The sequence below is a fragment of the Poecilia latipinna genome, unplaced genomic scaffold (genome assembly GCF_001443285.1).
Source record: "Poecilia latipinna isolate Pla-1442-1.1 unplaced genomic scaffold, P_latipinna-1.0 Scaffold1683, whole genome shotgun sequence".
Lineage (NCBI taxonomy): Eukaryota > Metazoa > Chordata > Actinopteri > Cyprinodontiformes > Poeciliidae > Poecilia > Poecilia latipinna.
Window position 1 is genome coordinate 44125 of NW_015114299.1, and position 27139 is coordinate 71263.

The 27139-nt window shown below is 39.7% G+C and overlaps 2 protein-coding genes across 3 annotated transcripts in view; both read left to right on the plus strand.

Moving 5' to 3' along the window:
* LOC106964503 (transcription factor IIIB 90 kDa subunit-like) overlaps positions 1 to 20685 on the plus strand; it is a 60424-nt gene extending 39739 nt beyond the window's left edge. For both annotated transcript variants that reach the window (XM_015060059.1, XM_015060060.1), the window contains 7 exons: positions 5662 to 5723; positions 7250 to 7331; positions 7993 to 8048; positions 9273 to 9544; positions 17879 to 17930; positions 19172 to 19325; positions 19929 to 20685. In XM_015060059.1, coding sequence (XP_014915545.1) covers positions 5662 to 5723; positions 7250 to 7331; positions 7993 to 8048; positions 9273 to 9544; positions 17879 to 17930; positions 19172 to 19325; positions 19929 to 19966 — 716 coding nt within the window. In that variant the 3' untranslated portion in view covers positions 19967 to 20685. The remainder of the gene's footprint in view (positions 1 to 5661; positions 5724 to 7249; positions 7332 to 7992; positions 8049 to 9272; positions 9545 to 17878; positions 17931 to 19171; positions 19326 to 19928) is intronic.
* A 3252-nt stretch (positions 20686 to 23937) lies between these two features.
* On the plus strand, positions 23938 to 27107 carry LOC106964506 (tubulin beta-1 chain-like). The gene is made up of 7 exons (XM_015060063.1): positions 23938 to 24099; positions 24329 to 24437; positions 24795 to 24905; positions 25314 to 25558; positions 25672 to 25994; positions 26078 to 26422; positions 26493 to 27107. The coding sequence occupies exons 1-7, from the start codon at positions 24043 to 24045 to the stop codon at positions 26638 to 26640; spliced, it is 1338 nt and encodes a 445-aa protein (XP_014915549.1). The 5' UTR covers positions 23938 to 24042; the 3' UTR covers positions 26641 to 27107.
* The last annotated feature ends 32 nt before the right edge of the window (positions 27108 to 27139 follow it).

Genomic DNA, 27139 nt, shown 5'->3' on the forward strand with positions numbered 1-27139 from the left:
TGCATCAAAAACAGCCTTTGGTTCAGCAATGAACACTTTTGTGATACTCGGATCCACATATTCAAACTAGTGAGCCATAGTTTCCTAAGATGTTTTCCATACATTAGACAGTCCTTCCTCTCCCATCAGAACACATTCACCTCCCACCCCGTCCTCCCACTGAGAGCCATAAAAACACGTTTCCTGAGAACTAATGCAGCAGCATGTCACCATTACATCACATCCATCAGCGCCTCTGCACACCCAGATAAGGAAGGTTAGGTACACAGAGCCTCCTACTCTTGTAATGAGGGAATTATGGGTTACGTATGACGGATCCCTGCAGTGGCTTTATTTGTGCAACTGTTTGTGGGCCACAGTGACAAAGGCTGCAATTACTTGCACTCTGTTATTTCCTGCCAGCAGAAAAGTTGAGTTGGCTTTGTGTTTAGGTGTCAGTTAGGTAAACGTATGTACGAAGCAATCCAACCTGTGCTTCTCTTTTTATGTATTTATCACAACAGTTTGCTTCCAGTGGGGAGAGGCTGTGGTTATTTCATCCTTATGAAAACTAAATATAAGGTGTGAAGAAAAGGAGAGGCAGAGGTTTCTGTCTGACATGAAAAGTAAGGAAGCAAGCTAACGATAAAAGATTCCTGACAGAGGATTGTTACACTTTAAACCATCAAACTTCACAACATTCTGTCTTAAAGGGGTAGTATTATGTAAAATCAACTTTTTTGAGCTTTGTGTGATGTTATAATGTTATTCCCTCATGAAAAACAAACAAATTTTTGCCTTGCTTTGTTCATGCATGTTAGAGAAATCCTTTGACCTTTGAGGTGTGGAAAATGCCTGGTTGGACCTAGCCCCACCTTCAAGGTGTAGCTCCTCCTCAGAGGTGCAATTTCCAAGCTTTTGCCTCACAGAGCAGCTGTCCTCCATGACTTCCCCACTAGGACCCTTCAGACTAGCCAGCAGCAATTAGCAAACTCCTGGGAGAACTGCTTCTCAGTGCAGTCCTGGTAAAAATGTTGATAAGGGGTTAATAGAGGAACCATGTTGTGATGAAGGCGGAGTTTCAGAAAGAACTGGAGTTTTTAAAGAGACAGAGGCCCAATTTCAAGGCATTAAATTACAAAGTTAGTTTTCCTTTTAATTCATATGTGATATATATATATATATATATATATATATATATATATATATATATATATATATATATATATATAAAAGATGTTATTTTTTTTATATGTATGTCATACTTACTTGACATAGTGCCTGGAAAACTCACAATACTCTTTAAGAAAACAAATGTATTTTTGATGGATTCTATAAAGCAATCCTATTGTTTACTATGTTTCATCATTAATTTGGAAATAAAAGTGTGAGCATGGATATATATTTTTTTTTAGATTAAAATACAATACGTTAAACTTTTTTGTTATGACTGCATATCCAGAAGAGAAAAACATAAAAATGGTCCTTTAGGAAAAATGAGGGGATTAAAAAGCATTTAGCTAATCATAAATCTTAGTAATGATGGGAACAAATATGATGAAATTGGTTCGAATAAAAGTCTTTAAAAAAAACATCCTTATTGCAGGTTAAACCAAGCAGTAACTTGATGAGAAATGTCCCCAGATAGCTTCCTTGACCTAATATTGCTATGGAAATATGTGTTATGGGTGACATTCTGAGTGAAAAGAGCCACAACTACGTTGAGTAAGTGCTCTTATACTCCACAAGTCCTTCAGTTAATTGTAAACGTCTCCCTTTTTATTGGATTTAGAATGACGTTAGCCCAAGTCATCCTTCTTGATTCATGGACCTCAGCACTCATTGCATGTAGCCACAAATGACAAAATTTCCTTTAAAATGACAAATGGCTGTGACAGAAGGGTTAAAGGCTGCTGGTGGAATTAGAGGTTGACCTCAATGGTGTAATTAGAGGAGAGTCATTCTTTTCTCAGAAGCCGTCTGTATGTTCAGCCCCCCTCTGCCATTATAAAGCAGAAACTAGAATAATAGTAGTGTTTTTAGGGCTTATTAATAGCAGACCTCTGCCCAAATTATTGTTCTTAATGTTCTTTTGTCTGGCTTCCTACTGTATGTGTGTTAGTAAATTGTGTGAACGGGGTTTCCCATTTTAAAAGACAGACCAACAACAGACGACGGAGCTGAGATGTTGAGCTGTCTCTACATTAAGAACCGGCTCAGTGAGCAATGCCTGATGAAACAGCCAAATCTGGTATGTTCATAATGGAGGTTAACAGTTTCAATGTGAAATTGAATTATGAATTGGCTACAGAAAAATCTGCTCTATTGCAGCCTGAATTAATTGAACATTTCCACAAACTGCACAGCTTTTACATAACTTCTCACATCTCCATTATTTCTAACTTCTCTTTTAAACACCTCAAGTGTTAGCCACTGCTAACTAAAAAGTTAGTTGCAGTAACTCTGTAGCACTAATCATAAATATTACTTACGGTCAGCAGTACACAAGAAGAAGAAGCTAATTCTAACTTCAATTTCATTTACATCTGCCCTTGAAAGATTGTAGTCATTGAGTACCAAAACAGGCTGAATGCTGCATAAAGTCTTCATTCACTTTAAAATAAGAGCATGAATATGAAAGTTTAGCCACTTAAAGAGTTGATCATCAAAACCTCATCCCAGACTTCAAACTTTATTCACCTTAAAGTTTACAAAACAGTCACATAAATCAGCATTTTACAATTTGTCTGGGAAAATTAGTTTGGGGGAAGATAAGTGCGCTAAATGTTTTTTAAAGTTAACAAAAGTGCTAAACAAAAAAATGACACATGCTATTTAGCGGATTAGCGTAGGTGTGCCACACTGACAGCAGAAAAAAGAAATTTCCAAACGGCTTTGTTTTTAAGCAAGGTGAAAACTGTTTACATTTAGTCACCAGCTAATGTTTCAGCTGTTAGGTAATTATTTTCACACCTGCGTTTCGAGAGAAAGAAATGAGGCTAATGGTTCCTCTGACTGTGACTTATAAAACATTGATAGCATCTTTCTTACCCACTCTTCACTGTATTTGTGCCAGGACAGCTGCGCGGCCCGACTTTGGATCTGGTACAGTTGAAGTTGACAGCCATGTGGCTGAATGGGCACAGCCTCTCAGGGGAAAGGTTGACATGATTGGGTGGCAGACAAACAGGCTTTGACAGTCTGAGACGACAGGTGTCACTGATACAGAGCCAGTCTGATGTTTCCTTCAGACTCGTGGTATTCTCGTAGGACAGCTTGTTATGCAGCGAACTCGAGCAGCATCACGCTGTGCGTCTGCGGGGCCTGCAGCAGTCGGTGCAGTAGCGACCCATCACAGCACTTTGCTTTGATTGGAGATGATGCGCGTCTTCTGGCCTAAGGAGATGAAGGGAAACCGTCCCGTTTGGCACAGCCGGCCTGACAGGAAATGACAGCTACCATTTAGCAGGCGATGCCAACGCAGGAAACTACTCCCCTTTTTTCTGCTGTCACAACGGATTTGACTGTCACCCACTGTAACAAGGCGGCTTTTTGCGGCTGGATTTACAGTGGAGATGAAAGTCGAGGCAGAGTAAGGTGGAAACAGCAATAGTTTGTTCTTCCAGAACACGGCAGCAAGAACAATACCAGGTGCAACTGCAGCCTTAAATAGTCCCAACCACCTCCATATCACAGGGGATCTCAATTTACCAATTTCAACCTAGTTGAATAAAATACCTTTTATCAAATACAAGCATTTCTATTTACTTTTTACAAATATTTTATGTTTTATCCTTACACCATAAGCACCATTATGAAACGCCACAAAAACTCACAAACAATTCTCATGCTTTTTCCATGGCCTCCCCCAGAACCTATAAATGATGTCCAGATGTCCAAACACCCTGGAGACACAGAAAAGACAGGAGAGTCACTCCATCTTAGCACCTCCACACTTAACATATTATGCACAAACATTTGCTCAAGTTTTATAAACCAGTAGCTCCTTGTTCTGAGTAACAATTATCGTCCCTTCACAGGGAACCACCTCGCTTCTCAATTAGGAGCAGCTGTGCAGAATCCAGAACAAAAGGCTACATACTAACCACCAAAAATACTCAAATACAGTTAAAACTTCTTGTGTGTCAATTGTTATTGATGTGCAAATCTATGCTTGAAGTACAGTGATAAAGTGCTTGCTAAAGTGCAAAAAGTGCTCTTAAAGTCCCATGCAGTTCCAGTAATGAAGATCTCTTCATTTCACCCCCTTTTTCATCTCTTATTCATTTTTTGGCTGTTTTTTTTTTTTATCTTGACTTTACACAACTCCTCATGCTTCTTCTTAGGCATGTCGCAATACGCAGTGAATTAATTAATCACATGATACATTGAAATCCCACAGACTGATCAGGCAGAGCAGCACAGGAGGATCTGAGGGTGAAATTAAAGACTTGGTATTTCACATTCTACTTTCTTTTACATCCAATGAAAATTTAATGTATTGTTGTTCGGATTTGATCAGTCCATTTGAGAGAATCAAATAAAAACAGAGTTTGATTCATCAATGTGGCGTAACATTTTATGGCTGCTCTCTAGCATTTTAAATGTTTGATTCTCATACACAGTGATGGACACATCACACACTGAATATGTGTAACAGATTTTTAAGCTTCACCTTACTCTCATCTGTCATTCCACTCGTCTCTTGGTGATTTCATTTTGTGAGCTCACTCTGTGTAGATGATTTCTTCTTTCTGCTGTCTGGAAATGACTTCATCTGTTTGGAAGACGCTACAGTTTGACACGTCTTTGGCCAAAATATTTAAAGTATGCAAAATACTTTCTGTATAAACAGTTATCCAGTTTATGCAAGGATAGACAGATGTGACAGCAAGAAAGCCACAACAAAAATGATGGCTGGTGGAAGTGTCAGTCAGCATAGTTTGCCTTCTCATGCTCATTGGACGTTCTTAAAGCTACAGTAGGTAACTTTTAGATTTTTTTTTTTTTTTTTTCACATATTTGCTACAACTGTCACTTTATCCTGACCTTATAATGAGACAGATAATCTGTGAAAAAATCAAGCTCCTCTGCCTTCTTCCTGTGGTCCTACTGCCATCTGGAGAAAAGCAACTCTCTGTCAGAAACAACCAATCAAAGCCAGGGGGCGGATCTTAGCACTGCCATTGCCCACAACCTCCCTCCTGCCCCTTGCTCTCCCTTACAGCTCTTCCCCCATAGCAGAGCCTGCAGTGAATGCTGTAGTTAGCTAGCAACAGTTTTTCTGTAAGTTTAGGTTGCCTACTTGCTGCACAGCTGCAGCAAGTAGGCAATCTTGAGTTTGTTCCCACATACACAAGCCTGATTGACAGTGCTACAAAAACTGTCAATCACAAGAAAATGGTGCAAAATAATTTCTTGATCCAAATAATTAAAAATTTTAATAATTTTAAAGTATAATAACTATAAAATTCTTATTTGAGATCAAGTGTTTCATTTGAAGAGAATCTATAAAGGAGATTGTGTGTTTTTTTGATAATCCAGAGCAGCGTCACTGTTAGAAACGTATATTTTGGTTATTTTTCTCTATGGGTAAACTCTGGAATGGAAAAGCTGCAGTAACAATGTGCTCTACAGAATATTGTCTCAACTTGTCCGTTCTGGTTATTGTTTCTATGACAGATGGTACTGCTGACAGCGGAGAGCTGGACCTGAGTGGCATAGATGACAGTGAGATCAATTTGGTATGTAAAACCTCTTCATGGATCCTCATGTATGAAAACATATATACACATCCCTACATGTAGAAGAAAATACTTTACAATTATTTAAAAAAAAAAAAAAAAGAATCTAATGTTTAACATGCATCAAAGCTTGACAGGGTGATTGCTGCAGGGTTAATCTCTGAGTTCTGTTGAACATTGTTATAGATACCTTTTATTTCACACAGTTCAGCCAAATGAAAAGTGGGAGCACTCTAATTTTTTATGATGGCTAAATTGAATGTCTGGCGTCGTTAAAAAGATGTGGAATCGGAACAATAGAAAACTTTAGATTTACATGCTCTTCATGTTAGATTTCAGCATTGAGCCAAAAACAAATCCAGACATCGGCTGTTATTATCAAACCTGTGCCTGCTCATTGTTGCTCTGGACAGGTGATCATATGGTGCTGTGCAGCTCGATCAACCTATTGAGATCTAGAAATGCATTAAAACATTCAAACACACAATTCAGTTCTTTTTTTTTTCCAAATGAAAAAATAAAAATGTTATCTAAAAGGCAATAACAGCATTCTTTTAGTGAATATTTGATTATTTATAGCACAGGATGAATCTACAGCTAAGATAATATTTCCAACATCAACATGTGAAAAAGTTCAGCCATTTCGATAACAAAAGGTAATTACTAGAAGATATTTTTTTCCAAAATATAAACGGATGAAGCTAAACCTGCCACTTTAGGAGTTTGATGTAGAACATACTTAGACAAAAGGTTTTGTTTTTTGGGTTTTTTTCCTAAATGCAAAATGTGTATATTTTTTTGTACAGTTTTGGCTTAAAACAACATTCTGTGAACTTTATGGAATCCCACCTGAACTTTGTTTTTGTTAATAAAACTGAGAACTGTAGAATCTTCAAGGTCTTCTGCTATCAGTAGGTCTTGCAACATGCCTGAATCAACACACTCACACACACCTTTGTATCACATCCCAACAGCTTGACATGTGCAGACACTGACTGGTCCACAGTATTATCATCCAGCCAATTAGATTGCGGTGTGCCCCTAAGTTCAGCCTATTGTCCCAAGAAGATAAATATGTAATGTAATCTGATTACTTTGCATAAAGGGCCCAGCATTTACAACTTTACATGTGGTCAAGACTAAATTAGACTTGGACTTGTGAAAACTGACACTAACTTTCCTCGGGCTGCGAACAAAAGAACTGGGTGACAGAAAAAGCCAAACAAGTGAATGAAAGAGTTGCCAAAATGAATCCTCTCTTTTCTAAACAGAATGTGGCTGCAGTGTTTTGGTTTTGCACAGTTTAGTCCTGGAAAACCAAAAGCCGTCTGATTTTTTGACAGATGAATCTTAAATGGCTCTGGATGGGTGACGATTCGGCCTTGTTTTGCAGCCACAAAAGCTGAGCACCCTGCAGTGATTGAGTCACTCTTCAACGTCTCTTTTACAAACATATTTTGGAACCAAATGTGGAAAAACATGTCCTCTTGAATTTAACTGCTCTATTTTCTTTTGAATCTCTGCAGTATCTGCTGAGTGACAGAGAAGTCCAAATCAAAACTGCACTCTGGATGGCAGAAAATGCAGACTACCTAAAAGCGCAAAAAGGTACTGGAGGCCGCATGACTGATCAGCTTAGGGTGTGCAGAATTTTCTTTTTATTTAAATATATTGACTGATTTCATACATTGATGTACCTTTCACTTTTTAAGTCAGCTCTATATCGTTATCCAGTTACTGTTTACATTTGGAAATTTTGCACAAGCGCCCAACTCTGGAAGGCAAACAGCCTATTTGTTTACTTCATAGCCGGGATGCTTCAGTAGAACAATTTAATTGTTAAAATGAAGCCTGGACATGTAGGTGTTTTTAATTTAGTGCAGTGCGCCACCTGAAATGGAAAGTACCACAGAAAAACTGGTGAACAAAAAAATAACTCAATCACTCATATCTTTTTTCACCTTCCATTGGCTTTACGCTACTCACAGACCTGTTACCATAGCAACTGACAACAGCCCTATAAAAAATGTTTTACCAAAAAGATGTGAACATGTGAAGGTTTTCAAAGTCAAGCTAGCATAGCTGACCTACTTCATCTCCCTCTCTATTTTTCTTTTATTAACATTTTTTTACGAACCTGGAAAATGTGATATCTTTGGAGCTCTTTATCTAGCTGTCATTGTGTTGACAATTAATAGCAAAACTTTTTCTTTTGTGTATTGCATACATTTGTGATTTAGCGACATTTAGCCCGTTTTCTTGTTTGCAGAAAAGGAAGCAAAGATCCAAAAAGAGAAGGAACTTGGGATCTATAAAGAAAAAAAGGTAAAGCCAATCAGCCTGGAAATGTTTATTGTTGGAATTTCAACAGAAACACAAATAGCTGATAAATGAAAAAAATGTGAAGTAAAAAATGACAATTTGAAAGTAAAAGTCAGACGAAAGGGCAAAGGTGGGCTTTTATTAAAAGCTTAACTTTGCTGTACCTTATATATGTTTTTAATATTTAAAGTAATTGTGATTTCCAAATCTGCACTAAAAATACATTCTGAAAAGAACATGCCATTTACTTTGCAAAAGTAGAAAAAAAATTTACAAGTTGGATCAGGAAATCAGGAGTTGGTTTTCATTTCTACTAGAGACTGGCCAGTAGGAAGCCGAAAAATCAGACCTTTTCCTGATTGAAGAATGAACAACTGTGCAGCCAATTATGTCTTGTTAATGTCATAATAAAAGCCTGTTTTATAGCAACTCATCTCTCACAACACAGCAAGAAAGTAAGAATATTAATATTTTTTTCTTAAATCTGCTAATATAGTATTTCTTAAAAACATTGCATAGTGTAAGTGTGGTGGTAAGCCAAACCTTTAAAACAAAACAGAAAATATTTGAATGAAGCTTTAAAATATGCAAATGATTTGAGAATGAAGGGCTGCACAGTGGAGCAGTTGGTAGAGCTGTTACCGTGCAGCAAGAAGGTTCTGGGTTTGATTCCCGGCCTGGGAATGGAGTCCATGGAGTTTGCATGTTCTCCCTGTGCATGCGTGGGTTCTCTCCGGCTTCCTCCCACAGCCCAAAAACATGACTGTCAGGTTAATTGTCCCTAGGTGTGTGTGTGTGTGTGTGTGTGTGTGTGTGTGTGTGGGTCCAGGGTGACCCCGCCTCTCGCCTGGAACATTAGCTGGAGATAGGTACCAGCAACCTTCCCTACCCCACTAAGGGACAAGGGAGTACAGAAGATGGATGGATGGATTTGAGAATGAGAAGGTCATTCACCTCAGAGAATTGGGGATTAAATAAATAATTTTTAAAAACTCACTTCAAGTTGTCTGTTTTTTGTTTGTAAACCCTTTTGATAATTATGTATCACATTAGGTCCCAGTAAAATACATTGTGGTTATGTGCCAAGCTGTAGAAATGTTTATTTTGTTTGTCTGCTTCTAGATTAACAACTAATTGGGAGTGTTGTCATTGACAGACGTTTCAAATAATGTCACATTTTCTACACTTCAGTTTGTCAAGCGTAGGCTTCCTTTTTGTTTTGAACAGCCCAGACGGCCTTCAAAGAAGCACCCTGCCATCAGAGCCAGCACTGCTGATGAGGCCATTGAGAAGATGTTGGAGCAGAAGAAGATATCCACCAAGATCAACTATGACGTGTTAAAGGACCTCGTCGTGAAGCCTAGCAGCAGCCCGGCTGGTGCAGAGGACTCACCGAAGGTGGGGCCACCGGCCCCTAGGACGCCTGCCTGCACCCGCAGACCTGCGCCCACTAGAACCCCACTGAGCCTCAGCATGCCGCTCAGCACTCTGGGAAAACGGTAGGTTGTCCTGTTAGCTTAAAAATGTTGGAACATTTACTTTAAGATGTTCCTAACAAAACAGCAGGTATGTAAATTTGACAAAATCAGAATTGGAAGAGTTAACGTAAACGTACAGCTCGTTTACGTTGTTTTAAGTGATTTTCATGCTGCAGTATATGTTCAGGACACAATATCCAGGTGATGATGTTGGATCTTTGAGGAAAAGCAAGTAATCTTAGTATTCAGCAGTTAGGTCCACAAAAGCAACAAGTAGCACTAACTTGGAGAAGAGGCAGCACGTAGCCAGTACTTGTCATGGAAATATTCAAACAGCTGAGACATGGAGCAGTGGTTCCCAACCAGTTGTTCACCTGAGAGCCACAGTGTTTTTATTTCTGATAGTCCAGTAGACTCGGTTTGATTGGGAACTAAAGTTGCAAAATTGTCAAACTAACCAAAGCCTTTGAAAAACCTGTTCCCCTCCTCGCCTGTGGGGGCACTGCACCAAGAACCACTGAAGGAAACTGCATAAAAACCCCTAAAAAGGCATGAGCAAAACTTCTTTCTTCACGAAATGTAAACAAAAATGGAGTGGCATCAGATTTTAGCATCTGTAGGATTTCTGTCTTGTCTTTGGCTGAAGACCTCTCAGTATGGGTGCACTGATCGCAGTTTTCTGACAGATCGCCAATTACCAACCTTTTAAAAAACTTAACCTGTCGATTCTGATTTTGGCCGATACCAATTTTCTTTGTCTGAAATGTTGCCCAATATAGCAAGAAAGTTGTTGAGTTGGCAACAGCGGTGTGACTATCTTTGACTGCAAACGTGCAGACATATCCTGGTGTCAATCAAACTTTTCTCACTTGTTGATTGACACCAAAGATGTAACCTTTGATGTAACCTTTGTAACCTTTGCTACATCAAAAGAGGACAGTGGTTGACTCTTAGACCTTCGCCAAGGTAGATAAGATCGGATAAGATCAGCTTCAAATGTAAAAAACAGCTGATCATTGATCTCCCAAAATGAAGGAAATCAGCACAGATAAATTGGCTGGCCGAAAAATCAGTGCATCACTTTTACATCTCTATAGACCTCTGAACTTATTTTAAACACTTTTTCCAATACTAAAGACAACCAACTGAATTTTTTTTATCACAGCAGCAGGATCTGTACCAAATGGGAGGATGGAGGGTTGGTGCCAGTTCAGCCTTGTAGTGCTTACAAATGATGCATTCACCGACTGAAAGAAATTAAATATTTTAGCTTCCAGCTGGCCCCTCAGCAATCAAAGACGATCAATCTAAAAATTGACGGATTCATTGTCTTGTATTTGTGAATCTCTGAAAAATACAAAGTTAAGTTTGTAGGATCCTTCTGGAAAGGTGAGTAGAGTCAGTAGAGTTTATCAACCTTTGCTACATCAGGATGGTTGTTTTAGATTGTATTTCAGACAGCACTGAGTGCCTTTTGAATGTAGAACCCCATTAAATCTTCTCATCTCCTCTGGAAGGATTTCAGCTGTCCTTCGACAAAAATGCCATCTTGACTGTTTACTCTGTTTCTGCCAATGCTATAAGATTTTGTAGAATCAGTAGGTTATGTCAGAGGTGAGTGTGTCTCATAATTACCACTTTAGGCATATACATCTGCCGATAATTACATTAGCTTAGCGATCCTCAAACTATTAAATAATCTGTGTTGCTAACAGATAGCCAATTAAATCAAGACTAGATAGATGCCAGCTGTTTCTTTACTGCCACACCAGCCATTCCTCCTCTTCTGCTGCGCTCAGACCTAGATGTTTAATTTTTTTCCCTGGCTTCAATCTGTAAACACTAGAAAGCCCCACCTCGTCTCCTTCCGCCTGACTAAGATAATCAGCTGCGACAGGAGGACAGATGCTCGGTTTGCCTCTCCACTCCTGGGGATATTCCTTTTTTCTTTTTTTCTTTTTTTTTTTTACCATCTTCTCAAATCCACAGACACGATTTGTCTGCGGGTGTTGCTTTGACAACAAGCAATCACAGAAAAGATCCGCTCTGCTCGTTTCAGAAGAATTGAATCGGTGTTGGTTTACAGTACAGGAAAAACTAAAAGGTTTTCACTGTATTTGATTTTGGGAGGAATTGGTTTTCCTACATGGCTTTGTTTTCTAAAGCCCTTTGAGTTGATGCTGGTTTTGGGTGCCATCTTTGAACTGTCGTGGACCCCTGTAGGGGCAGCTGTTTGGTGATTAAGGGGATATAAAGCCCACTGTTGGCTCCGTCTCTCATCTTTTGGTTATTTCATCTCTTCATTGGTTGCTGTTTGCAGGGCCTTTGTAAAGCCGGTTCTCAATCATGATGTAGTGTTCTGTTTGGTCTCAGAGACGCCGAAGGATTTTGATAAGTCTGTTAAGTCTGCTGCAGTTTATCATGCTCTTTTTAGCACAAGCTACTTTTGTTGTTAGATTAAACACATTTATAAATCCTCCAGCAGACTTGGCATTTTACTGGCCTCTCCACAATGAGGAATTCAGAAATTCCACTAGATATATTTTAAGACTTAGAACCACCTTTATACAATACTTTAACAGATCCCAATAGTCTTGGATGAGTTCTAGATTTATGTCCATTTTGATCAGTCATGGTTCTATAACATGTAAGAATCCCTCAACAGCAAGTAACTTCAGCTTTCACGTTAGTGAACATGAATGCCATATCTACTGTCATCTGGTAGTCGCTGCCTGATTATCAACTTCTTTGTTCTATGTCTCTGTTAGGTGCAGTGAGAGTGAACACTGTGTTGGTGATCAGTGGAAAGGTTTGTGGATTGTTAAATTAGAGGAAAATGTGTAAAAAAAGAAAATACACTTCTCCTACCGCGTAGAAACAGACTTTTCAGCTCTCGACAAAGCACTGAAATTTGAAGGGCCCTGAACCAGTTCATGAATGAAAGATGTATTAATGTTTTCTGATCTGGAAACACTTTGAACTCCCCCAGGATGACCTGGAGAGTCTCAGTGTTTGGGGCCAGTTACAGTTGCAACCTGATGTTGGATAAGTGGAGACGGACAGACGGAAATCAAAAAAGCGTGTTGTTTGTGTGTGTATGTGTCATTTTTCCACGCCAAGTTGAGATCCTGGATAAGCCCTCAAGAATCGTCACTACACATTACAAATACTGGAGTTAAGAGACATTTCATTCAAGTCTTATTTTATTTTTCACAGTTAGCTCATTCTGAGTTTATCTTTCAAATATACCAGAGATTTTATAGTTAGTTATCTGAGGATGTGGCTACGAGAGTTTGTTGATATCTTTAAGTCTAATTTATTTAGATTTGTAGTCTTAAAGGATGAGCCTGTTTCTAATAAAGACCAGAGACAGAGACATGACTGCATTTGTTTGATTCTAAATATTTGACTTGGCTAAGTTGAGTGACAGCAGCTCATCCAATGCCGTCCAGACATCCTTCTTAACCGCCACACATCTATGTAATGAATACAGACAAATAATGACAGAAGCTATAGGGTAAAAAAAAACTGGGCCATTTGGATAAGATCCTTGTTTGATCCGCCAAATAAAACAAAATGCAGCCTAACCAACAATTAACAACGTTCACATTAAGTTGATTTTAGCGTGATAGATGGTTTCCTGAGGCCGCCGCCCAGTTTATGGCTGCTGAAGCCTCAAGAAGGCGCGCCTTGCTACCTAAAGGTTATGTTATCTTTCCTGCCGTGTTAGTCTTCACTCCCAAAACCTTACATGTTATTCACTCTTCCTGCTCTGTTTTACTGAACCCCCCCGGCACCACCTCCTCCATCTTACCAAGCTATTACCAGTTTTCAGCCATTGGCTAAACTACTTCCCTCAATCATCTTTTCAGCTCAGGCTGAGTGTCATTGGCAGTAAGCTGATTAGGAACGCACGGCTAAACCCAGCAGAGACTGAAAGCCCAACATAGCGTCTTGCCTGAGTGGATGGATAAAGCCGGCGACGGAGGAAAGGAAAGGGAGGGAAAGAGAATGTGCAGACGGAGTAAAATGGGGTGGACAGGATGGGAGGCTGATTAATAGTTTGGATATCATTTTGTGTCACGGTCCATCTCTTTGGGTAATTAATCTACGGTATATATTTTAACTGCAGTTTAAAGATGGGTTAATGAGATCGGGGAGAAACTGCTGTTTGCTGATGTATAAGGAAGAATTCAACACGATGTGCAGTGTTAAGAAAGACAAACCTGGATAGTAGGCTAAATAGATCCGTGTGTTTTACTGTAATGAATGCTAAGTGGCTTACAGTATAGCCTGAAGATGTGAATTAATATAATGGCTACATCAGAGTCATATTTAAATGTGGCTTAAGATACACAAAGGAAACAATTCCAGCTGTCAGGGAGCAAATGGTTTCTGTCTTTAATTATTACCATGGTGAAATTAGACAGTGTTAGGCATGGACTGGTAGGATGTTCTTATTGTGTGATAACCAGGAAAGGCTGCGGTTATTCATGCTGCTGCTGGAAAGATGACTTACTGATTCTTCCAGTTTAATGATAATATTATAGAATAAGCTCTGGACTTGAACAATGGAACGTTTCTGACATATTTTTGTTTTTAAAAAAATAACTTTTTAAATCCTTGGCATAAGTTTGATATGTATGACAGCATGTTAGGGCTATTGTAGATAGAAAAAAGGATTAAATTTCCATCAGAAAACTGAAATTTGAGATTAATCTCAGAAATTTTCCAAAAAAATTTTTTTTTAAATTTCTGAGTTTCAAAACTCAAAAACATTTTTTTTTTCCAAGAAAATTTCTGAGATTAATCTCAAATTTATGAGTTTTTTGTGTGTGTTGTGTATTTACATTACATAGTGAATATACATACTTGTGGTTATAATGTGCCTGAATGTGAAAAGGGTTACAGGGTGTGAATACTTTCAGAAACGTAAATAAACACATTGCTGCGTGCGTGGCTTGTTGTTCAACTGCATGTGAGCTACAATTTTCTTCTCCACTTTTCAAGAAGCATTCTCTGAGTGAACCCTGTTGGATTTCCATTGAGCAGCGCTGGTTCTCCATATTTAAGTTTCAGTGTTTTGGACGTCGTCTGAAGCATTTGGAACTGGTCGACCCTGGACAGACCGGGTTGTACTAATGTCTCCACATGCTGAGATCAAGAGGTAGGAAAGACCTCAGTGAGAACACTGCTCTCTATTGTACTCTGCTGGAGGGAGTGATTTATCTGTACTATGTCGCCTGCTCCACTGACTGAGAGTCACTCCCTGCTATTGTGAATGGTCGCCATAGTGATAAAAGGCTGCCAAGAAGTCTGCCACCGCTAGCCTGGCAACACTGCTGATGGCCTTTTGATCTTTGACCTCCTCAGTGGACTGAAGGGAGCTGATATTAATGACTGCCGTCACACAGACAGAAATTAGCTTCACTGTGAATAAATATTATGACAGAAAGTGGAAAACCTTTGCCAGCAGATCTGTGTTGTTGAGGATTATCACTCCAAAGTTTGGAGCCTGAAGGGTTTAAACCATCCAGTAAAAATACTTGAAGTTTTCTCACATCAAACAATATGAAGTGGCAGTGAGTTGTATTGTTTTTTTTTCCCTATTAAGCAAAGGTTTCCTTTTGAGAGACACAATTTATATTCTGAGAACAGCCACAGATGTGTGTTTGTCTCATACTTAGTGGTGGATCTTTATTGCTGGTTGGTTCTTCTGATCCAAACAGAATCAGCAAATCGGTTCCTTTCTACCTGAGTTTTGCTACCTGACATCTGGCACCATCCTCACCCTAAAGACGTGTGCTGCTCCTTTTTTAACATATTCGTCACACTTAGTCTGTTCTATTAATTTCTTATTGATGATAATTGGATTCAAAACTCATTTCATCTTCAGGCGTGTCTCTATCTGACCTTTTAAGTTCTGTTTGCGTTGACAGTCCACACCATGAGGTTTCCACCTGCAACCTTCACTTTTGGCATGTTCGTTTTGGGGTGATGTGCAGAAGCTTTCTTCTCGTAAATGTGGCTGTTAGCTGTAAAGTCCTAAGAGTTTAACTTTAGCATTATCCAACAAAACTATTTTCTCCCAGTATTTCACTGGCTTCAAATCTTCAGGAGCAAGCTTCAGATGTTCTTCAGCAGAATTTTCCTTCAGCAGTGGAGTCTTGTGCAGTGGTTGTGCATAAAAACTATTGAAGGATTGGCTTGTTTGTAATCCCATTCATACACTCTGATCAGCTTCCCTGTCCCAGCATAAAGATGCTGCCCCCCACCGCCATGGTGTTTTCTGGATGTTTGAGTTTTCTGATGATAGAGTTTAAAACTTCCAGTATCAGCTCATTGTTGGATGACAGAGGCCAAGTGTCTCTGTTATTGCAACGCAGTTACAGGAAAAGTGCCATAGTTTGGGCAGATGTGAATGAGCCGGTTTAGACTTTGAATAATTCAGTTTCCTAGTACAGATGATATCAAAATATAGATTTTTTTAACAACCATACTCCCAACCCAATTGGTAAACCTTGGGTCATATAGGTGGATTCATGGGAACAGCCAGTTATCCAAACCGTTTCTGACACGACTTCACCGACTCCCAAAGTGCACAGAGAAAACTAAAAATCTGTAAAAGATGAACCGACAGATTACTAACCCCACAACTCCCAGACTGACTTTTACTGCCCTCCCAAATTTCCTTCTAATATACTAGTACTGTATTTTTGTTGTTGTTGTTGTTTTTTCCTCCCACTAAGATAATTTTTAACTTAAAATGGTAACAGTGTAAAGTTGGCTGGTCATCTTGAAACAAGGTAGTGCAGATGATACTACCTTCAAGTTCTAGGTAACAACTTTATTGAAAGACCAATGCAGTTCAGCTGTGACCTTCATGGAGGTCACAAGTCAAATTGCGTCATTGGTCTTTCAATGGAGTTGTGTGCACCATGTTTAAAGCTCCAGAGTTTTGTTTTTGATCAAACCCATGGATCCATCACTTTTACTGTCACTTCTTTTCTTGACCTATCTGTGACCTCTGCCTGCATTTTGCAGATTTGCTTTTTTGCTTTTCTGCCTCTACCAGTCACCTACAGTCCCTCACCTTTCCCCTCCTTGACAATGTCCAGCTCAGACCACAGGGGAGTTGCTCTTGTCTAACACATGTGACCTGAATATTTCTCTCCGTAGTGAGTGGTCCACCACCTTGTCTGGGATATTATAATAAGGTTTGAGAATGAAGGCGGGTAGCGTTGGGGGTGAAGATGAAACATTCCCCGCTCTCCCATCCCTTTACCCTGGTTACAGCAGATTAATTAAAAGCTCACTCGCACTCTCCGTCTTATCAGTGAGAGTTGAGCTCGGCACCCGGCTGGGTGGGCATGAAAGAAGGTGGGGAGCCCCCGGGAGTTATGTTAATATCAGCCAGCGTGGTGGGATTTCTACTTAGGAATTACCGCCAGTGGTAAATTCATTGCTGATTATCTCTTGGGGGCTGTCTAAGAAAAGATTTCCTTCTCAGAGAGACATGTCACTCAAAGTTGGGTCTGAGCTCCTTCTCATTCACACCATTTCACTGTCATTCCAGGGACAGGAGCTAGGTGCTTGGAGACAATAGAGATTTAGAGAGTGTAGGACTCTAACAACATTATTTGCTGGCTTTACCTTGCAAATCAACTAGATTGTCCAGAGTTTCTGTAGATTATGAATGTAAAAGAATAAATGTATAACTAGCCATAGCGCAGGCCAAGATTTGTGGCCAAGACACAAACATTTGGACCAATTTGGACCAACTGAAATCTGTGTTTGGTTTTCAGTCAACATGAAGCTCATCTTGTCTACCGGAGTGCCTTGTTGAGCTACTCGTCATTTACGTCTTGATTTCCAAAGACTTTTATAGATGAAAGGTTGAGACTGCAGTGCCTCGCATACACCCCAAACATTTTCCTGTTTCTCACAATACAACCAGAAACGTCTGTATGTTAGATTTGGACTTCATATAATAAACTAAGAGAAAGGACAGTCAGTGCAAGGAAAAGGAAAATAAATAATTTCAGGGACAACAGAGCTCATTAAAGTGTGTGTGGGTTTAATTTTTTTTTTAAATGAAGAATGTAGTTTAATAGTAGCAATAGTCTTCAGAAGCTAGCTAGCTAACTTAATAGATCCCTTCCCTAACACTAATGCTTGAATCTCAACATTAATATAATAAGACAAATTAAACTGGATTCATTTTGTTCACATGGAGCCAGTTCATGGGATTCACATTTTTAGCCATTACATTATTTTCCTCCTGTGTAAAGATCAAAAGCGTAATTCAATTTAGATTTTTCTGATTCTACGTCTTTAATCGTCATTGTGTTGCAGACTGCAGCCGTTCATCAGCAGACAACCCAACAAGAAGCTGGCTGTGGAGCAGGTGAGCTTCCTGTTCATTTGCTCTGCACCTAATATATCACTTTCTGTAATACTTCACTCTCAGAAGGCCGACAATATTTTGGTACAGAGCACGTCATCAACCGCATCAACTCCACCCCCTAAAAATAACCCCACATAAGTATAAACTGACCAAAAGATCCTGCTAAAAACAAGTTAAGTTTTAGGTCAGATAAATGTTTTATTTAAATATTCACGCAATATCAACATTTTGAGATTTTCATTGGAGTTCTCCTTTAAGTTAAGTGGAATTTATTTAGTGATCATGTGATTTCTGAATGCAACTGGTTTCATCAGGATCATAATACTGGACAACAGCCAACAAACTGTTTTTTTAACTGTTTTAGGGCCATTTTGATTAGCTGAATCCAAAAAATCACTTTGGTTTTGCGATCAACTTTCTGAATTATGGAGCAACATCAGCATCAAAATGCATGACTTGTTCTGACATCTGGATCGGTTTCCTGAGAATCTGATCAATGAGTGATGAGCAGGAGGAGAGATTCCATCAGGACAGAAAAGAGACGGAGAATTTTATACAATGAAGACGAAATGTTCAATTTATATGTACTTACCCTTATCAGTGTTTATTATTCAGTTTATAGAAATCCAAGTTTGTAGCATTTAATTAATACACTGTTGAAAAGAAAAAAAATTTTCGCCTAAAATCTTTTTGGGATGAGAAATATGAATGGAAATTAACTGATTATGTCACAAAAAATGTAATCAGTTTAGTCAGAAGGTCAGATTTCTCTAAATCAAATTAAAATAAAAACCTGATTGGGAAAAATTAATGTCATTTTTTGATTCAGCGCTGCAAAATAATCCCAATTCAGTTGAGAAAACATAGACAACTGCCAATTAACCCTTTGGTATGAACACTTGTTAGCTTAACTAATACAATGGGAAGACCTAGAAATACAAAGAAAAACTCACTTTTTGAACTATGAAGAAAATTAGTATTCCAAAACTCTGATTAATATCTCCTTTTTTCATTCAAGTAAATGATTTGCTAGGGGGGTTTTATCTAAAAAAAAAAAAAAAAAAAAAACTCAGGTGCTGAAGTCATTTACTGTAATAAGGTGAAAGATGTTGGTCACATTACAACGCTACATTTAGCACATCTACCATCTCTGCTGTAGTGCCATGTCTTTGTTTGACTTAATCATATGAGCCACTAAACTGGTGAAAATAATCAGCATCTCTTCCTGATCGTTTGGTCAGACTAAAGCCCCTCCCCCCAAGGAAGCGACTGCAGAGGCCCCTCCCAGTGCAGCTGTTGTCGAGAGTGGACCCGTCCTGTATGACGATGTAGACGAGGAAGAGGATGAAGAGGAGGAGACCTGTGTCAGTGCCATGGAGCTGCTGGGCGGCGACGGTCAGTTTAAACACATAGCAGGTGTTTACCTTAGAGAGCGCATGGTGAATAAATGTAGTTAGTTGGTACTTAAATATGTTTTTGTTTTTTAAACAAGTGGTACCATATTGTCAATTTTCCAATGCTTTCTCATCACTAATTTTTATAACAAGATAAGTCTGGAGAACGTCAAACGTCTTCTCATCAGATCTCTGAAATTTTATTTCAGCAAAAAATTAAGAGTTGAGCATCGAGACCTGCTGTGTGAATGTAGCCGATCTGTCATTTAAATGCCTTTAACAAGACAAATGGGTCCAATGCATACATTTTGAGTTTGAGATTCCAGTTAATAAAATGTAACCTAAGGCAGTCCAGCTCGTTGCACTGAGTCACTGCAGCGGTTCCTCATACTGAGAAAACATGTTGTGAAAGTGGAAAGGAAGAATTCCCTTTTAACAGGAGGAAACCTCCAGCAGGAATCTGATTCAGGACCACATGTGGGAGTGACTCAAACCTGACTCAAAACAATCAGATCTGAACCAGAGGGAAGATAAACTCAACCCTGAATCACCCACTCACTGCATGGTCATTTCTTTTTTCCCCTCTGTCTCTCCCTCTGTCCAGGTTATGGATGTGATGGGGATTATGATGATGGATACTAGCCGCATCGTCCACCTGGCTCATCATTCCCAGCCGGCCTTGGAATCCGAAGTTGTAGCCGACCTTCACTAACAGGAACCTAAAACAAGCTGCTAAGGATCGGACACAGGAGTAGAGGTTTACAGAACGCCGTGCTGCTTTGACCTGGTGATCGGATGCTGGCGGAGCGTGGTTATAATGCTGCTCTTTGAACGGCCCACTGGATTGTTTGCAGGATGGACTTTTGTATTTTTTTAACCTGCAGAAACAACCTTTCAGGAAGATCCACCTCCAGTCAGAAAGACGCTGAGACTGTTCTGGACTTGTTGCTCCTGTACTACATCACTCCTGAGACCTTCCATCCAGATCTGTGTTGGTTTTGTTTTGTGATTAGTTGTTCTCATTACCTTTTGGATGGAAGTTGAAACGGAATAACCTTCCCCTGTTTACCTTCTGCTGAAGCTGCATCATAACATCTTTATATGGAAGTAACATCTGATTCAGGTTCTGTGTTGCTTCCAATGTCCTTTGGAGGGCTCAGAAAGCTTTCAAATTAGAAGTTGGAAATACATTTTTGTTAATATATTTTGCATTATGGAGTTTTGTCAGGGCTGAGATCTCTTTTTGAATGATTGCATGTTAAGGTGAGTATTATTTTTGCTGAATTGACAGAGCAGTATTCTTGAAGTGATGACTGTGATTATGTATCTATGTAGTACATTAAAGACATCACTAACTGGGAGCCGTGCCTTTCTTCAAATAACTATAACATCTGAGGGAGAAGGTGGAGGACATTGATCTTTTCACAGATTGTCTGTCTGATGGCGTACTGTCACAACACAGTGTTTGCTTTAACAAATATTTAAAAAATGTTTTATTGAAAAGCTACTTACTGTAGCTTTCAATCATCTGAGTCAGCTAAAGAAAATCCATATTTTGTCAATTTGTGGTTTGACATGCTTAGTTACAATGACATAAAGTTAAATACCCATGGTTCACATTAACTGGGCTGGGTCTCCATGCTATAAGCAGATCTGAAGGACCAGATATCCAACCCAACCATACAAGAATAAAGACCAGAATAGGAATAAAAAAACATCTTTTCTCAGTGAGTTCCACTCAAATGAACTGTTCTAAAAATTCAAGCACTCTTTTTAAATCTGGGAAACATAACATTACCAAACTGTGCAGGAAATTAAATATAAAAATCTATATAGTCTTAGTCACTAATTCCTTCCCAAAATATGCTCCTCAATCCCAGAATTGACTGGGATTGCTGAAGTGGCTCTGCTGAAAAAAGCTGACAGTTCCTACAAAAGAGACACTGTTTGGGAGGAAGAATACCTAAAATATAGCAATTTCCTTTTCCTACTCCTGTTTGGAAACCTGAGAATGTTTCGTCTGTGCAGTTGGGATAATTTGGCTAAAGCTGTTGATTATCATCCACAAATGTTGGTCCAAAATGGCAGCAAACATCTGGAAAAGTGAACCAAACCACAAGCGCCTATACTCATAGAATCTGGGGTTACAATACGTAACCAACGTTCCGTTCGGAGGGTTTCCAGAGATCCTGGGACTTTTCCTCCGTCTCTGTGTTGTTTCAGATCAACCTGCTGTTCCTTCCGCTGCCGCCAGAGGGCAGTGGATGAGTCATTCTCACTGAACTGAGGATTTGCTGTTGACTGTGCTTTGTCATCAGGACATCGAAAACATTTAGTTTTAATATGCTGACATTACTTTTCTCATGGCATACTCTTAAAAACATAACATTAACTTGATCTTATAAATAAACAGTCAGTGCTTTTATTGTTTCCACATCCTCAAACCATTACCTGCCTCATGTTGTTCAGTTCAACAACACCCAGATGGAGGAAGGAGGTGGTGCTGAAAGCAGCTCTGCTCTCCGGTGGAGCAGGTCAAACAGAAACAGGAGGCGCGGCCCGCAGCAGCTCTCCAATGGCTGCATTCCCTCTGACCTCCGTTTTTTCTCCTTCATCTCAGATTCCTTTTCTCCTGCAACTGAGACAAAGATACAGAGGTGTAATTAAAGGACGTGTCTGATTTTTATCAGACAGGTGTCGTTTCATCTTTTATTTCTTTACATTGAGCTTTTTGTAATAGTTTTGGGTGTTTCTAATTGACTTCAGTTTCTGTTTACATTTTCACAGAAAGATCAAAAAGCAAGTTAAATGCAAAAATGTATTCATACTTTATCTTTTTCTTCCATACTAATTAAGATCTAGAAAATATTTGTAATTGAACTCCACACTTTTCAAAACTACAAGCAAAACAAATTTTGGAAGGCTTTCAGAAAATGTAGTTTTTCCTCCAAATGTAATGATGGTCATTATGGTCAAACGGTTTCATCAGACCACAGAACATCTCTTCAAAAATAAAGATCTTTATCCCTGCATCTGCAAACTGCAATCTGGCTTTTTATGTTTCTTTTGAAGTAAAGGCTTTTTCCTCGCTGAGTGGCCTTTCAGCCCATCGTTGGGCCAGGACAGTTTGTCTGTGGATAATGAATCTGTCTTGTCAGCTTCAGCAGCATTTCCACAACATGTTTGGCTTTTCTGTGGTCTGTGTACTCATTTTGGACAAAAACCCATTTAACTCTAGGACACAGGACCAATCAAACATAACAGGTTTTCTTCTGAATTTGAAGAAAGTAAAAAAAAATTTATTTAGGAACGTTATTGCTAAGCTTTCTGACATTAACAAATAGGAATAATTGATCAAAAACATGAGAAGTTCTGATTTAACTTCAGGTAGAAAGAAACGTGTTTGTCTCTTGATTCTGTGAATGTAAACTTCTGGTTTCAACTGTATCTTCTGAAAGAAGAAAAAACAAAGTTTGGTGTAATATTTGTGAGAATGTGTGTGTTCTGTAGCTACATGTCCTCTGTACAAGGACTTACAGGTCCAGTTTACAGTCGACAGGACGGAAACTCTGCAGGCAACTCGAGTTCAACCAGAAAAGTGAGTTCCTAATGAAACAGATTGTTGCCTACATAAACACACACAAAAACATAAATCCAGAAAATAAAAAAAAAGACTTTTGCTTTCTAAAAATATAGGAGTGCTTCTCCTCAACTAGTCTTAATCTCTTGCCTTTTAAAATTGCAGTGATCTGGTATCAGTCTGATCTGTTGGTGCTGGATGCCTTCTCTGCTTTTTGTACATTTTATTATTTTTTCACCCTTTTTTATTATTATTATTCTTTGAACATCTATCATCTCATAACTCCTACCTCTCCTGTTTGGCTTCTTGATGGGCTAAAATTCAACAGTGTTGTTGGGAAATGCAAATTTCCAGTCTGAGAACTCAGTCTTAAATAAACAATAAAATTGGTTACATGAGAAATGCAAAAATTCATGGATGATATCTTCATAAGTCAGTTTTCAAGGAAGACAGATTGTGTAAATATGGATATTATTTAGAATTGTCCAAAATGTAATAGAGACAACTGGCAAGTTTATTAAATAAATAAATACATACTGACAAGCATTAATTACACAGAAAATGTAAGAAAATATTTAATAAAATAAAAAAAAATATGCAAATGAACACAGATATAACAAAATGACTAAATAGAAATGAAATGTAGACAATGGAACGAGCATAAGAATACAGAAGGCTTACCTATAATGGAAACATTCAACGTGTAAAATGTCATTTCAACTTTTACATTTTTGTACTTAATTTATTTTTATTGCGCATTTATTCAGTATAAACTTTCATCACTGAAAAATAAATACAGATTAATTTAGTTTTAAACATGATATGCTTGTAACTATACGAAGCAAAAAATATGGTGAAGCAAAATCTTTGGCGAAAACACCAGCGGTGTTGTTAAAGGTTTATTTTTGGTTTCCAAGGTAACCCGGTAACCCCGCTCACTCCAACCAATGTTTGAACTGAAGTTACATTGTCCAATTAGGAACCGTTTACAATTTAAGTGAAACCCTTTTCATCCAATGGCGTGTAGCAACCGTTAAGCAACGTTCCCACCCACCTCCTAGGTTTATAATCCTCTGCGTGGAGTAGCGCACCAACTTTGCCTGTTCGTGAAGCGTCACAAAGTCTTTATTTCGACAAAATGAGGGAAATCGTTCATCTTCAAGCTGGCCAATGCGGGAACCAGATTGGAGCCAAGGTTAGAAAGTATTCATGCTTGAAACTTCGGCCTAAATTCGTTGGGACACCGACTGAAATATTACTTAGTTTGTGCGCGCTGCTAAATAATCAACAGCTTGCTCAGCAGGAAAAATGCTAGCGTAGCTGTTAGCTGAAAGGCTATTCATAACTGTTGGCTTGCGTTGTTTTCAGTAAATCTCTCTGCTCAATTAGTTAATTTAATATTTTTCTTCTCTTTTTGGTTGTAGTTTTGGGAGGTGATAAGCGACGAACACGGTATTGACCCAACCGGGGTATACCACGGGGACAGCGACCTTCAGTTGGACCGTATCAACGTGTATTACAACGAGGCGTCAGGTTGGTTCATAGTTTGCCTCATAGTTGTATAGTATTACTTCATTGGAGGTCCAAGTAATTCAATATCTCAAAGAAACATTTTAGTACCACGACCGTCCACCAGAGGGCCTGGACTTCACGTCAATTCAATGGTTACTAGTTAGCTGTTGCTAACGGCGACTATTAACTTTAGGAAGAATTGTTGCTAACCTTTTAGTTGTTGGCAACAGATAATCGGTTGCTACAACTTTTCTCCCACATGTTGCGCACACTGGCTTTTATAATTAGAGAAAATAAATTATTATTGCAGTTAATGGAGAAAATGTTTTTCTTTCTATTTTTTTATACTTTAGTCCAATTTACTTTTGTCCCCTGTAGGTGGAAAGTATGTCCCTCGTGCTGTTCTGGTGGACTTGGAGCCGGGCACTATGGACTCTGTGAGGTCTGGTCCTTTTGGACAGGTGTTTAGGCCTGACAACTTTGTTTTTGGTGAGTGTATTGCTTTAGCATATTTGCATTTTATTTACATAGAGCAGCCACACAAAACTGGAAGACTGTCTTTTTTTGTATTAAAAAAATCCACAGAGATTTTTTTTAATACAATGTTAAATATGATGCAGGTGAACTGGAAACAAACTATTATTTCTGTTTTGAATGAGGCTGAAATGGAAAAGAATCCTTTAAACTCACTAACAGATCTAATGTTGACCAGAAAGGCGAGGAAACAGGAAGCAGTCTGAAGGAAAACCACTCAATTTAGTTCAAGTTTAAGAAATCTGGATCAAAGATGCAGTTATAAAACTAGTCAAATCTTTACAGTGAACTTTGACAACTAAGTCATGATAGTCCTAATTAAGTCTTTATTCTCTGAATATTCTCTACTTGGGTCTGTTCCAGGTCAGAGCGGTGCTGGTAATAACTGGGCTAAGGGCCACTACACTGAAGGAGCCGAGCTGGTGGACTCGGTGCTGGATGTGGTGAGGAAGGAGGCGGAGAGCTGCGACTGCCTGCAGGGCTTCCAGCTCACCCACTCCCTGGGAGGAGGCACCGGCTCCGGCATGGGCACGCTCCTCATCAGCAAGATCCGGGAGGAGTATCCGGACCGCATCATGAACACGTTCAGCGTGGTGCCGTCACCCAAGGTTTACATCTGGCATTCAAATCGGTTCAGATAAGATGCTGTGCCTCATAGCTGCTTCCTCTGGGTCTTTAACTAGGCTCCATTGTTCTCTGTAACCCCGCCCCCTCCTGACAGGTGTCAGACACCGTGGTGGAGCCCTATAACGCCACCCTGTCCGTCCACCAGCTGGTGGAGAACACCGATGAGACCTACTGCATTGACAACGAGGCGCTGTACGACATCTGCTTCCGTACGTTGAAGCTGACCACGCCCACCTACGGCGATCTGAACCACCTGGTGTCGGCCACAATGAGCGGCGTCACCACCTGCCTGCGCTTCCCCGGCCAGCTGAACGCCGACCTGAGGAAGCTGGCCGTCAACATGGTGCCGTTTCCCAGACTGCACTTCTTCATGCCGGGCTTCGCCCCGCTGACGAGCCGAGGCAGCCAGCAGTACAGGTGAAGACTCTGCGTCCAGCCTTAGATTACGATCAACACCACTGTTTTAGAAACTTCCTTTTAACTGAAGGTCTGTCTTCCAGGGCCCTGACAGTCCCTGAACTCACCATGCAGATGTTCGACGCCAAGAACATGATGGCGGCGTGCGACCCGCGCCACGGCCGCTACCTGACGGTGGCGGCCATCTTCCGTGGCCGCATGTCCATGAAGGAGGTGGACGAGCAGATGCTGAACGTTCAGAACAAGAACAGCAGCTACTTCGTGGAGTGGATCCCCAACAACGTGAAGACGGCCGTCTGCGACATCCCGCCACGCGGCCTCAAGATGGCCGCCACCTTCATTGGAAACAGCACAGCCATCCAGGAGCTGTTCAAGCGCATCTCGGAGCAGTTCACCGCCATGTTCCGCCGCAAGGCCTTCCTGCACTGGTGAGTACAATGCAGTGATTCATAGCGGCGTGCTGTACATCATATAGACACTGACGTTGTGTCGTCGCAGGTACACTGGCGAGGGCATGGACGAGATGGAGTTCACCGAGGCAGAGAGCAACATGAACGACCTGGTGTCTGAATACCAGCAGTACCAGGAGGCCACGGCAGAGGAGGAGGGAGAGTTTGAAGAGGAGGGAGAAGAAGACCTGGCCTAAGCAGCCGCCATGTTGTTTTTCCTCCTGATCTGCAGTTACAATCAGGAAGCTTTTAGGTCAAAACACTGAAGTTGTGCTAAACAGCAGCAGCTTTACTGCTACTGAGATTGAAGGATTTTCTCAGGCTCAGCTTGAATCATGTTAGATTTTACATTAGAACTAATTCTGGAATATACATATTTTAAATGTGTAAAGCTGACTCTACTAGTGATGTTAAAGTGTAACTAACCCCTGTTAGAAAGCATCAAAGCAGGCAGAGCCAAAAGACTGAGCCAGGTGTAGGGCTGAGCGGTAAGCCTGGTATATTAACATATTTTGCTGAATGATAAATCACCTAGAAGTTATTGCGATAAACAATTATATTCTTGTTTTGAGACCATTTTCAAGTAATATGAGATTGGCATTATGCAAGAACACATCTTCAAATTTCATTAAACTTTAGCTTCTAATGAATATTTAACACTGGATTTTGAAGACATTTTAAATATTCGAAATAAAT